The sequence below is a fragment of the Nicotiana tabacum genome, chromosome 23 (genome assembly GCF_000715075.1).
Source record: "Nicotiana tabacum cultivar K326 chromosome 23, ASM71507v2, whole genome shotgun sequence".
Lineage (NCBI taxonomy): Eukaryota > Viridiplantae > Streptophyta > Magnoliopsida > Solanales > Solanaceae > Nicotiana > Nicotiana tabacum.
The window spans coordinates 45,101,559-45,115,384 of record NC_134102.1 but is presented as its reverse complement, the minus strand read 5'-3'; the positions used below and the strand labels follow the sequence as shown (position 1 = coordinate 45,115,384).

The 13,826-nt window shown below is 39.8% G+C and overlaps 1 protein-coding gene across 1 annotated transcript; it reads left to right on the top strand.

Annotated features, from left to right (window-relative positions):
* Window positions 1-12,116: 12,116 nt before the first annotated feature.
* Window positions 12,117-12,422, top strand: LOC142177142 (uncharacterized). Its single transcript, XM_075245606.1, has one exon. It carries the CDS (start codon window positions 12,117-12,119, stop codon window positions 12,420-12,422), a length of 306 nt encoding a protein of 101 aa, XP_075101707.1.
* The last annotated feature ends 1,404 nt before the right edge of the window (window positions 12,423-13,826 follow it).

Below are 13,826 nucleotides of genomic sequence, written 5' to 3'. Positions count from 1 at the left end.
TAGGTGCGGAAAAGACCTCGCACCTGCGGCCACTGCCAGCCCTCCTCATTACTGCATCTGCGACTCAGCCTCGTATCTGCGGGCTCGGAGATGCGACCACTTCTATGCACCTGCGGTTCCAGCCCAGGTTCTTCCTGTCCGCATTTGCGGCTTACCAAGCGCACCAGCGACCTCGCACCTGCGGCTCCCCCTCCGCAGGTGCGGAAATACCAGTAGCAGCAGCTTCAACAGCATTTTTCCAACTTCAAACAATCTGTTAACCACCCGGAATCACACTGAGCCCCTCGAGACCTCAACCAACCATACCAACAAGTCATATAACAACATACAAACTTAGTCGAGCCTTTGAATCACTCAAAACAACATCAAAACACCAAATTACCCTCAGATTCAAGCCTAAGAACCACGTCCGAATAACCTCAAATTTTATACACACGTCACAAATGAAACCACGAACCTATTCCAATTTCCGAAAATCCATTCCGACCTCGATATCAAGTTTTTCACTGCCGACCGAAATCGCCAAATTTCCAACTTTCGCCAATTCAAGCCTAATTCCACTACGGACCTCCAAATCACATTCCGGATGCGCTCCTAAGTCCAAAATAACCTAATGAAGCTAATAGAACTATCAGAATTCAATTCCGAGAAAGTTTACACATAAGTCAATATCCTGTTGACTTTTCTAAGTTAAGCTTCTAAATAAGAGACTAAGTGTCTCAATCCACTCCAAAACCACTCCGGACCCGAACCAAATAACCCGGTATATCATAACATAGCTGAAAAGCACAATAAGAAGCAAAAATAGGGTAAATGGGGCTATAACTCTCGTAACGGCCGGCCGGGTAGTTACATCAACTCTCGGTCAAACCTATGAACTTTCCAAACCTTCAAAATTTTTAACTTTCGCCAAATAGTGCTAAAACCTTTTGAAACATTGAAATGCAAATCTGTGCATATGTCGAACCAAAATCACCATCCAGACCTAAGAAAACCATAAAACTCTAATCCATATTGAGAATCATTCTTCCAAATCAATCTCGAACCACTTGAAAACCAAATCCGACGATACACATGAGTCGCAATACACCACATGAAGCTACTCATGACCTCAAATCGCTGAACGGAATGCAAATGCTCAAAACAACCAGTTAGGTCATTACAAGACCTATCCAAAGCCTCCAAACACATACTATAACATCACTACAATGAATCGAAGGTCAAAATGCAAGTTGAATTTCTCTTTAGTTTAAGAACCTTCAAATTTCAAACCAAACGTCTGATTCAAGCCTAACCAATCTAGAATGAACCCAAACTTTGCACACAAGACCCAAATGACAAAATAATCTTATGATGACTTCTGGAACTAATATCCGAATACGATATCACCAAAGTCAACCCTCTGTCAAAGTTAGGAATTATTCTAATCTTCAAAATTCCAACTTTTGACAAATTGCTCCAAAATACCCTAGGAACCTCCAAATCCAAATCAGAGGATACGGCTGAGTAGAAAATCACCATATGAACATATTGGATTCATCAAATCACTAATCCGCAATCATTTATACAAAAGTCAAACCTTGATCAACTCTTATAACTTAAGCCTCCAACGAAGGGACTAAGTGTTCCAAATTACTTCAAAACTTCCCCGGAACCAAACTAACCATCCCCCTAAGTCAAAAAACAACAATCAAATGTATAAGAAGCATCAAATGGAAAAATGGCGATCAAATACACAAAATGACCAATCAGATTGTTACATTCTCCCCATGTTAAATAAACGGTCATCCTCGAATTAATTTAGAATTATACCCGGAGTGCAAAAAATATGAGGTTATCTACTCCGCATATCATGCTTAGTCTCCTAAGTTGCCTCCTCGACTGGCTAACCTCTCCACTGGACCTTCACCGATGCAATATCCTCTGACCTCAACTTCTGAGCATGCCTATCCAAAATGGACATGACTCCTCCTCATAAGTCAAATCCGTGTCCAACTGCACCGAGCTAAAATTTAACACATGTGAAAGATCCTCATAATACTTCCAAGGCATAAGAGCATGTAAGATCGGATGAACTCTATAAATACTAGGAGGTAAGGAAAGTATATAAGAAGCCTTACCGACTCTCTCCAACACCTCAAAAGGACCAATGAACATCGGGCTTAGATTTTCCTTCTTCCTAAACAACAACGCCCTTCATAGGAGAAACTCAAAGAAGAACTTTCTCACCCTACATCAATGTCGCATCACTGACTCTTCTATCAGCATAACTCATCGAATTTAATTGTGATGTGCGAAGTCTCTCCTGAATCAACTTCACCTTCTCCAAGGAATCACGAACCAAGTCTTTGCTCAATAACCTAGCCTCCTCGATCTTGAACCAAACAACTAGAGAACGACATCCCTCATATATATGACCTTATATAGAGCCATCTGGATACTCGACTGATAGCTATTGTTGTAGGGAAACTCCGCTTTGGGTAGAAATTGGTCCCCCTAAACTTCAAATTCAATTGTACATGCCCTCAACATGTCCTCCAAGATCTAAATAATCCACACAGACTGCCCATCCATCATAGGGTGAAATGAGTAGTCAACTCAACCTGCACCCAACTCACGCTGCAACGCCTTCCAAAAGTGCAAAGTAAATTGTGTGCCACTTTCTGAGATGATAGAAATAGGTACACCATGGAAGAGAACAATCTCCTGGATGTAGATCCTAGCTAACTACTCCAAAGTGTAGGATGTCATAACTGGAATGAAATGTGCCGACTTGGTCAACCGATCCACAATGAACCAAATGGCATCAAACTTCCTCAAGTTGCATGGCAACCTTACCACAAAGTCCATGGTAATGCGTTCCCACTTCCACTCTGGTATATTAATCTTGTAAAGCAAACCACCCGATTTCTGATGCTTCTACAAAACATGTTGGAATTTCTATTACACCCATGTTCTCGTATTTCGAGTTGCATCCTAAGTAAACTAATAGAAACCCAGAGGGATTACAGTCCTTTATAAAGATAGTGATGATTTAATACAAGTTGTAAAATAAAATTCGGCAAAAGTTATTGCAAGTTACGTTCATAATTTTACTAAAATTTGGGTCTAATATCACTGATATTTTCTCTAAAAATATAATTAGAGTTATGGGTTGATCAACCCACAAAAAATAGTATCTACTAGTCTCATTTCCAACGCATTAAATCATTTGTCTATGCAACATCGTAGTAGAGAGATATTCGTATTTTTCCGAGACTGCACAAGCAACCCCTTTTGGGAGCCACTTAGGCAGTGGCCTACCTTTGAACATTTTAAAGTGTTTGGAAGGTTCATAATTATGGTAATTTTTTCGTGAAACCTCATACTCTCACTCTCCTAATACCTTTCAACAGTTCCCTAAGGGTTCAAGGTGAAAACCTCGTGTTTATATCCAAATCCAACATCAAATGTTAGCTAAGGTGAAGAATAACACCTCTATGATATTGTGGTGTGAATAAGGGTTGTTGTGAGTTAAGTAAAGCTTGGATTCCAAGTTGTTTCAATTGTTTTAGGTATTTATAATATCCTCTTTCTTGTGTTTAAACTTATTTATATGTTGTTTAAGTTGTTTGGATGAAAAACAACAAGATAACACGTAAATTAGTATAAGGTGTTGTTGTCTCATGTTGTACTGTTTTGGAGTGGTATATATGGATTCTTGTTGCGGGAAATTATGGGAAATAGCTTGTTTATGATATTATTTTTATTATTATGCTTGTCTATGTGTTGGTTGTATGGATGAGGTTATAATCTAGAAGAAGAAACGACCACATAATGTTTGGAAGTTGTTCATATTGTTGTTACCTCTTGTTAGGGCTACTTAGTGTTGCTGTGAAGATTGATATAAGGTTGGAAAACCTTTATATAAATTTTTTGTTATACTGTATATGTTGTTGTATTGGAGTAAAGGCTTAAGAAGGGTAAAGGGGTTTAAGTTGGGTTCAATCCGAGCTTTCCACATGTCGTGTTAACTAGTAATTCGCTCGTATATTAAGGTGTGTTGCAAGCCGTTTTAATTGGGATTGTTGAGGCGAGATTGGTTAAGGTATGTTAAGGAACTTTCATTCCTTTTTTGGCATGATTCTAAACGAACGGAATATAAACGAACGATACTTATAACGGCTCTACTCTTAGTAGTTTAGAAGCTTATGTCTTTGTTTTCCATGATGTATTTCTGATCCATTGTATTGATCTTTGACTCTTAATGAAACATATATTGATGATGTTAGTTCCATAACCTATTCGGAGGTTTACCTACCTTACGTCAATCCATAAAGTTCAGGATGTCTTTTCATGTGTCACTCATGCATTATATATGTATGTATCGATTTTATGACACCGAGTCGCGCTATAGACGACCCAATAACTTATGATATTTACGTACTCTCTAGAGGCTTGTAGAATAATTTCATGTATAAAGAAGTTTGCTCGGCGTCATTGGCCTGTATGTCCCATGTATTCACTTATGTACTACCTTTTGGGTTATTTATCGTTGGATAGTCTCTCATGCTTTGTCAGATATGTATGTATGTATATGTATAAAATAAAGTCATGCATGTCATACATCCTTAGTGACATCTAGAGTTACATGTTATCTCTACTTATCTCTATTTATGTTACTGATTTTACTTATGCTTTCTTTCCTTACATGCTCGTTACTTTATTCATAGTGACATCCCTTTTTTGCTTGGGGACGCTACATTTCATGCCTGCAGGTCCCAATAAACAAGTTGGCGTTCCTCCTCAGTAGGTTATCAGCTCAGAGGAAGTTGTTGGTGCATGACACTTGCTCAGGAGTTGCCTTTTGAGTCGGTATGCTTTTGGGTACGGTGGGGCCCTATCCCGACCTTATATTCTTTTACGTGCTCTCTAGAGGATTGTAGATTAATATCCTGTATATAGAATTTACTACAGCCTCGTCGGCCTTTATGTCCTATGTATTCACTTATGTATGTCATTTTGGGTTATTTATCGTTGGATAGTCTCTCATGCTTTGTCAGATTATCGTATGATGGCCTTCAGGCTCACTTATATACGCTAGAATGGTAATTTATTTATGTTATGTTGGTGCTCAGTAAGTAAGGCCCGAGTTCCAGCCGTTCCCCACTGGTTTGGGGTATGACAAACATGGTGTCAAAGCAGGTTTGTCCAAGAGAATCTACAAGCCATGTGTAGTAGAGTATTGTTTATGGGTGTGTTGTGCACCACAATTATAAACAGGGGGCTACGGAACATTTTGGATTGTCACCCTTTCTTCTCATCCTAGATCATGTGATAGAGTTGAGTCATAAGAATTTACTTCCTAATGTCTATCTTGTTTCATAATACAGTGATGTCTATTACTAGGAAGTCGACAACTAGTAAGAGGTTGGATACAACTGCAGAAGAGGGTACTAGTCAGGTGCCACCCGCTAGTATGGGCCATAGCAAGGCCCAGAGTGAGACACCATCTCATACGTCTCCTCCTTCGCCAACACTAGTGAAGCTAAGCGGGGCCCCAGTACCCCGAGTTCCCCCACCTGCCACTTCTGACCCATGCATACAGAGTGCAAAGCAGTTATTGACCTGGTTGGTGGCCTCCCAAGCACAACATCAAGGTACATGTGTTGGACCTTTGTAGAGGTCTGCTAGTGCGAGGGTTCGTGATTTTGGGGAGATTCTAGTAAGAGGAGATCACATGTGCCACATTGTGATCATTGCGGTAAGGCACATTTCAGGCAGTGTCGTCAGGGCTCGGATGCGTGCTATACTTATGGGGGTCCTGGTCATATTATACGGAACTGCCCGATGAAAGATGGACGTGGCATGGCCTAGCCAACCTGATCTGTAGTAGCTTTGTCATCATCAATACGTCCTCCAAGATTAGATTCTCAAACATCAGTCAGTCGAGGCAACAGGTAGAGGTGGAAAATCGAGTTTGGGCGATTACCAGAACCGCATTTTTTCTTTGGCAGGTCGACAGGATTTAGAGTCGTCACCTAATGTCATCATAGGTATATTATCCGTTTCTTAATGTATATGTATTGATAGATCCAAGTTCTATCTTATCGTATGTCACTCCCTTTATTACTGGTAAGTTCTGTATAGAGCCCGGGTTATTAAGGAAGCCATTTTTGGTATCAACACTGCTTAGTGAATCCGTTATTGCTAGGCGAGTCTATCGAGGTTGTTCATTAATAATCCGTAGCCGTGATACCTTCGTGGATGTAGTTGAGTTAGAGATGGTAGATTTCAATGTTATTACGGGCATGGATTGGTTCGCGTCCTGTTATGTCACAGTTGAATGCTAGATGAAGATTGTAAAATTCTAGTTTTCGGGCAAACCAGTCCTTGAATGGAAGGGCAATGATGGAACGCCAAAGAGTAGGTTTATTTCCTATCATAAGTCAAGGAAGATGATCTTCATGGGTTGTATATATCACCTTGTTCGTATTAGAGACGCGAATGCAAAGCCACCAACCCTTCAATCAGTTTTGATAGCTAATAAATTTCCAGATGATCTTCCATTTCTTCCTTCAGAAAGGGAGATTGAGTTCAATATTGATGTGCGCCCAAGTACTCAACCGATATCTATCCCTCCTTATATGATGGCTCCTGTTGAGTTGAGAGAATTGATTAAGATGGGGACATACTTTATAGTTTTGCTAAGTTGAATGCCATAATTAATTTATTCATGATAGATCTAATATCATAGGGATATATGATTGATATATTGTGCACAGGCGGATAGTACTGTGGGAACATGTTATTCATACAAAACAATCCGGTCAACTAGCAACTATGGATAATTTGGATTAACATGTGTGATTACAAACTCAATAGGATTGATAAACTGACCACAATCGCGGAATATTCACATCCATCGTTTAAATCACAAGCGTAAGCATTTTCGTTCTTGTTAGTTGGCTAATTATTTGTTTAAATATTAGCAAGTGTAGTTAGTAGATAAATAAACCATCACTCTTTCTAATCAATTTTCGTATGTTTAGTTAGTGATTAATGTATGTCGCTATGGGGTCGACATCTAACTTTCGAGCTACGTTACTACTTGTGGACCATGTATGCTTGTGTGTAGTTTGGGAAACCAACAACAAGGAGAAACATCCAAGGAATATGCAAATAGGAAGATATAAAACGACCCAACACTGAGTACATTTTCACGACCGCGTGTACGTCATCAAGGAGAAACATGAGAGGAATACCCTAGGGGGATGGATCCTTATCCACACGCTACACGTACAACTCACGTTCCATAATAACTGCATTGACAACTCACGTGCCACGATCAATTCAACCCGCACTTATAACTCACGTGTTGTCAAACTAGTACAGAACATAAAAAGACATACAAGACTACGTGTATACAGTCAATGAACATAAATCAAGTACTCCTGGACTGATAAAATGACTTGCTAATGTGTATGCATGTGCAAAGTGTACAATTACGGCTAAGATCAACCGAATATGCCTAAAAGATAGCAGCGATCACAAAGTGACGTAGTCGTACAACACGTAAAGCATGATTCACGAAGTGACGTAGTCATACAACATGTAAAGCATGATAATAAAAATCACAAATATACAAAATAAGGCATAATATATCCTAAATACTACACCGAACATGAATAAAATAGGTGCACGCACCTAGGCTCAACCCCTCACATGTACGCAACCGTTAGCGTGGAGCCAACACCAATAACTTAGGAATCTAGTGCCTCAACCAAGTTTAGATAAGATACATACCTCAAACAATCAAAATCAATACTCCAAAAATTCCTTCCCACTTGAATGGACCTCCGAATGGCTCAAGTCTAGCGAAAAATAACTCAATAACATCAAATAAAGCCAAAGGAAACAACCCCAAACACTAAAGCTTCGATCATTATACAAATACACAAAGTCAACCAAAGATTCAACCCAGGATCGCGTCCCGGAACCTGACATAAGTCATAAATCCCGATTATCCATTCCAACACGAGTCCAAATATACAAGTTTCATCCAAACTTGACTCCTAAATAGGGTTCAAATCTCAATATTTACTCTCCAAACCCATAGTTAAAATCCACAAATTTCCCTTTAAAATCCCATAATCCATGTGTAATAATCCATTGGGGAAACAAGATATAATGTTAAAATCAAGTATAAATCACTTACCCTCTTATCATGTGTGGATATCCCCTTCCAAAACCATCCATCTCCGACTGTACGACTCAAATTATGAAATAATGGGTCTAAATCCCAAAATAGATCACTTGTACCTCTTTCATGTGGTACCTTTCACGAACACGGCCATGGCCTCGCATTCGTGAATTAAAAAAAATCAAAAGCTTCAAATTACACTTAAGCGAACGCAGCCCCCCAGCCAACCTCAAATTACACGATTGCGATGACCAAATACAACAAGCCTACGTGAAAGCCAAGGACGTGACCCTCCCCAGCCAACCTCACTGATACGCAAACGTGATGTCCATGTCACAAACGCAAAGGCCATTTGGATTCACCATACACGAATGTGACCCTTGTGTTGCAAACACGAAGAAGAACATCCCTGGCCAGCTCAAAACATTCCGCGATCGTGATCCAGTCTCCGCGATCACGGAGAAGGAACTCACTCGCAGCCCTTGGGACCCCGTCCAATCACAACAAGTATATAAACCATATACGAACATGCTCGTAAGATCAAAATATTTATATTTATATATGTAGGAATCAATTGGGAGTGAAATAAAATGAACGTGCACAAGTTGGGGCTAAAATCAAAGAAAAATAGAAAATGAGTAATATCAGTTCCAAGGCCACCATTCTCGGTGAATGAAACACAGAAGCTAAAGCCAGCACATAGGCCACCGATATGTGGTGCCTAGGGCGCTGAAGATAGAGAGCAGAACTTGTAGCACAAGCAAGCACCAAGGCCACTGATCCTTTGTACCGTGGCACTAGAACTAGAACATCCAATGGTGGGGCCATCGATCTACGATGCCCAGGGTGCTTGAGCCCGAAAAACTTTCCCAATGCGAAAGGAAAGGGTCTTTTGGTCCTACATCCCTAACACATATAGAAAGGTTCCCAAACCTATTTTTTGAAGAGGAAGATATAGTGAAGGCGAAATACACCATGTGGAGCAACTTTGTGTCAAAGTTCATCAAAAACAATTTCCTTTCACATTTCCTTATAATTTTATCATTCTAACACTTGTGTAATTGTTGTTATGACTATGTGTGGCTACGTTCTACAATTATTGGTCGTGGTTAGACATGAATATTAATGTTTGACAATTATTTTATCCTTTAAAGTGAATTGGTATCATATGGTTATTTCTTTAACTTTGTGCATAATTGCTTGACAGCTTGGCCAACAATTTCCTTCTATCAACTATCTAAGTTTGCTTGGTAAAGCGGTTCATAGCTTATATCAGATTTAAATGGAGCGTGATGTTATCCTTAAGGTTATGGTGCTGAGTTGTGGTTAGGATAGGAATATACCTAGTCATCGCGCTTAATTATATACCGTGTAATGATCCAGCCAGCCGTTTTGTGTGTTTGAACTATGCTCCCCTATTTGATGTTTCTCGCATGTTTGTTTGTTGTTTTATCACTTGCGAGATTTGTTAGTATGTCTTCAGGAAGATTTGAGATGGATTTGGGACACTTAGCCTCATTTTGGAAGCTTAAGTTGTTAGAGTTGATCAAGGTTTAACTTTTGAGTAGACGGTCTCAGATTGATGATTTGATGGTTCCGTTTGGTTCGTATGTTACTATTGGACATAGGCATATGTTTGGATTTAGATTCGGGGGTTCCTAGAAGGTTTTGGATCTATTTGCCGAAAGTTGGCAATTTGAATATTTTGAGAGATCATAGGTTTGACCGGGAGTTGACTTTGGAGTGATCGAGTTATGAGTGGTATTTGTGGACTTTGTATAGGTTCATTTAATTGATTGAAACTTGTGTGCAAAGTTTTGTTGGAATACAGATTCTTGGTTTTTATGTTAATTGTGTTGTTCAATAGAGAAAAAATGATTTATGGGCCAGTAAGCCAAATGTATTCAATATGAAAGTCAAGTTCTAATTATGTTTTGATAAAACATGCATGAGTTATGATGAGAGGTTGATGTAACATAGGCTTGCTCTATTGGGTTCACTCGGTTGAGCGCCGGTCATGCTGCCCAAGTTCGGGGCGTGACACGACATTTGAGGATTTTGCTCCAGATTTTGGGCGAGAAGAACTTGTATGCTATGTTTTCCATGCGTGGGTCTTGGTTGGACTCAGTGGTATTCTTGGGCCATATGATGTCTATTGATGCGATCAAGGTGGACCCGAAGAAGATTGGGGCAGTTTAGAGTTGGCATAGACCTTCTATAGCTATAAAGATTAGAAGTGCCATAGGTTTGGCTGGTTATTATTGGCTCTTTGTGGAAGGTTATCATTTATTAAAGCTCTATTGACCAAGTTGGCTCAGAAGAGTGCTCCGTTCACATGGTCTGACTTGTGTGAGGAGAACTTTCAAAAGCTTAAGACTACTTTGAATACAACCCCAATATTGGTGTTTCCCTCAGAATTGGGGATGTATATTGTCTATTGTGATGCTATGAGTGTTGTTCTTGGTTGTGTGTTGATGCAGGACGGTAGGGTGATTGCCTATACATCGCGTTAGTTGAATCCCCACGAGAAGAATTATCCGGTTCATGATTTGGAGTTACTAGCTATTATGCACGCGCTCAAGATTTTGAGGCACAACTTGTATGGCGTGTCTTGTGAGGTTACACTAATCATCGAAGTCTTCAGCATCTGTTCAAGCTGAAGGATTTGAATTTGAGGAAACGAAGGTGGTTGAAGTTGTTAAAGGACTACGATATCACTATCTTGTGTCATCCGGGGAAGATAAATGTGATGGCGGATGCCTTGAGTAGAAAGGCGGGGAGCATGGGGATTTTGGCATTTATTGCAGTTGTGGAGAGGCCTTTGGCTATGGATGGAAACTTTGGCCAACAGGTTTATCATATTGGATATTTGTTAGCCAAGTAGAGTTCTTGCTTGTGTTGTTGCGCAACCGTCCTTGTTTAAGTTCATTAAGGCTCGCCAGTATGATGGCCCTCATTTAATTATCCTTAAGGACACAATCCTTAAGTAGGTGACTATTGGTGATGATGTTGTATTATGAATTTAGGGTCAGATTTGCGTTTCTAATGTGGATGGGTTGAGAGAGTTAATTCTGGATTAGGCTCATAATTCACGGTATTATATTCATCCAGGTGCTACAAAGATGTAACGTGACAACATTATTGGTGGTGGAGGATCAAGAAAAATATTGTTGGGCATGTTTCACAGTGTTTTAATTATCAGCAGGTCAATTATGAGCATCAGAGATCGGGTGGTTTGCTTCAGAGGTTAGATATACTAGAGTGGTCGTGGGAGTGCATTACTATGGATTTTGTGGTAGGATTGCCATGTCCTTTGAGGAAATTTGACGTTGTTCGGGTCATTGTGGACAGACTGACCAAGTATGTGTACTTCATTTCGTTCATAACATCCTACATTTTAGTAAAGTTGGATCAGATCTACATCAGAGAGATTGTCCACTTGTACGGTATGCCTGTTTCTATCATATCGCACCAGGCCACTCAATTTACATCCCATTTTTTGCGAGTTGTTCAACATGAGTTGGGCACGCAGGAATTGAGCATCGAATTTCACTCTCAGATGGATGGTCAGTCCGAGCGGATCATTCAGATCATAGAGAATACATTGAGGGCCCCAATTAAAGATTTTGGAGGCCAGTGGGATTATTTTATACCATCAGCAGGGTTTTCTTACAACAACATCTACGAGTCTAGTATCCATATGGCTCTGTATGAGGCATCATATGGGAGGTGATGTCGTTCTCCGAATGGCTTGTTTGAGCCTAGTGAGGCTAGGTTACTAGGCACAAATATGGTTCGTGATGCTTTGGAGAAGGTAAAGTTGGTTCAGGAGTAGCTTCATACAGCACAGTCCAGATAGAAAAATTATACTAATAGGAAGGTTCGTGATATCCCTTTCATAGAGGGTTAGAAGGTTCTTCTTAGAGTTTCACCTATGAAAGGTGTAATGAGATTGGGGAAGAAGACCAAGTTGAGTCCTCGGTACATTGGTCCATTTGAGGTTTTGGAGAGAGTGAATGAGGTAGCTTACAGACTTGCTTTACTACCTAGATTGTCAGGAGTTCATCGAGTGTTTTATGCTTTCATGCTTTGGAAGTATGATGACGAACAATTACATGTGTTTGATTTCAAATCGGTGAAGTTGGATGAGAATTTTGCTTTTGAAGAAGAGTCGGTGGCCATTTTGGGTAGTCAAGTTCAGAAGTTGGGGTCGAAAGATATTGCATCAGTGAAGGTTTAGTGGAGAGGTGACTTGGGAGACGGAGCATGGTATGCAGAGCAGAAATCCTCATTTGTTTTGGCATTCCAAGTATGATTCTAAGCTTGTTAGAGGACGAACGTTTGTTTAAAAGGGGAAGAATGTAACGACACGACCTACCGTTTTGTATATTTGATCTTTGATCCCCTATTTGATGATTCTAATACGTTTGTTTGTTGTTTTGTGACTTACGGGATTGGTTAGTCTAGCTTTAGGATGATTTTAGATGTATTTAGACACTTAGTCTCATTTTGGAAGCTAAAGTTGCTATAGTTGACCGAGGTTTTACTTTTGGATACACGGTCTTGGATTGGTGATTTGATGGTTCGAATAAGTTTGTATGGTGATTTTGGACTTAGGTACATGTTCAGATTTAGATTCAGAAGTTCTTAGAAAGTTCTGGCTCAACTTGCTGAAAGTTGAAAATTTGAAAGTTTGGGGAGTTCATAGGTTTGACTGGGCGTTGAAATTGGGGTTATCGGGTTCTATTGGTGTTATGGGACTTTGGATAGGTTTATTTAGTTGATTGGAACTTGTGTGCAAAATTTGGTTAAGGAATTAGGCATAATTCAGACTTGTTTAGTGAAGTTAGCTAATTTCGAAGTTAAGAGATGGAATTTTTATCGTTGATTCTTGGTTTTGATGTTAATTGAGGCATTTTGAGAATTTGGATAAGTTTGGATTAGGTATTTGTACTTGTTAGTATGATTGGACGGGGTCCCGAGATGCTCGTGTGTGTTTCGAATTGATTTCAGACATTTTTTGTGTATATTGGCAGGTATGGTGCTGGTGTGTCACACCTATGAGATTATGATGTGCAAGTGTGATGTCGTACCTACGAGGATTTTTTGCGCATTTACGGAGGGCTAATGGAATTGCAGTGGTCAAATATGCGACCATGATCATTGCAGATGCGATGTCGCTAGAGCGAAGGAAGGTCGCACCTGCATGGCCGCAGAAGCGGCAGGTGAACCACAGGTGCAAGGGTCAGTTGTCTTAATATATCTCGCATATGCGAGGCTTTTGCCGCAAAAGCGACATCACCGAAGTGACAATATTGGTCGCAGGTGCGAGGATGCCTGATAGAAGGGTTTTAATTCGAGTTTTACCTTATTTTTCATTAATTTGAGTTTTGGAGCTCGGTAAGAAATCATATTTTAGGAGATTCTCATCACTACTTTGTGGATAAGTAATTTTTACTTGGATTTGACTATATATCTTGAAAACCCATGGATTTACACGCATTAATAATGAGATTATGAAGAGAAAATTGGGATTTTTGCCTACAACTTAAGAGGATGAAATTTTGGGATTTGAAGGTCTATTTGGACTCGGTTTTGAAATCTAATTACATATTTGGACTCGTTGTGTTATGGGTAGTCAGTA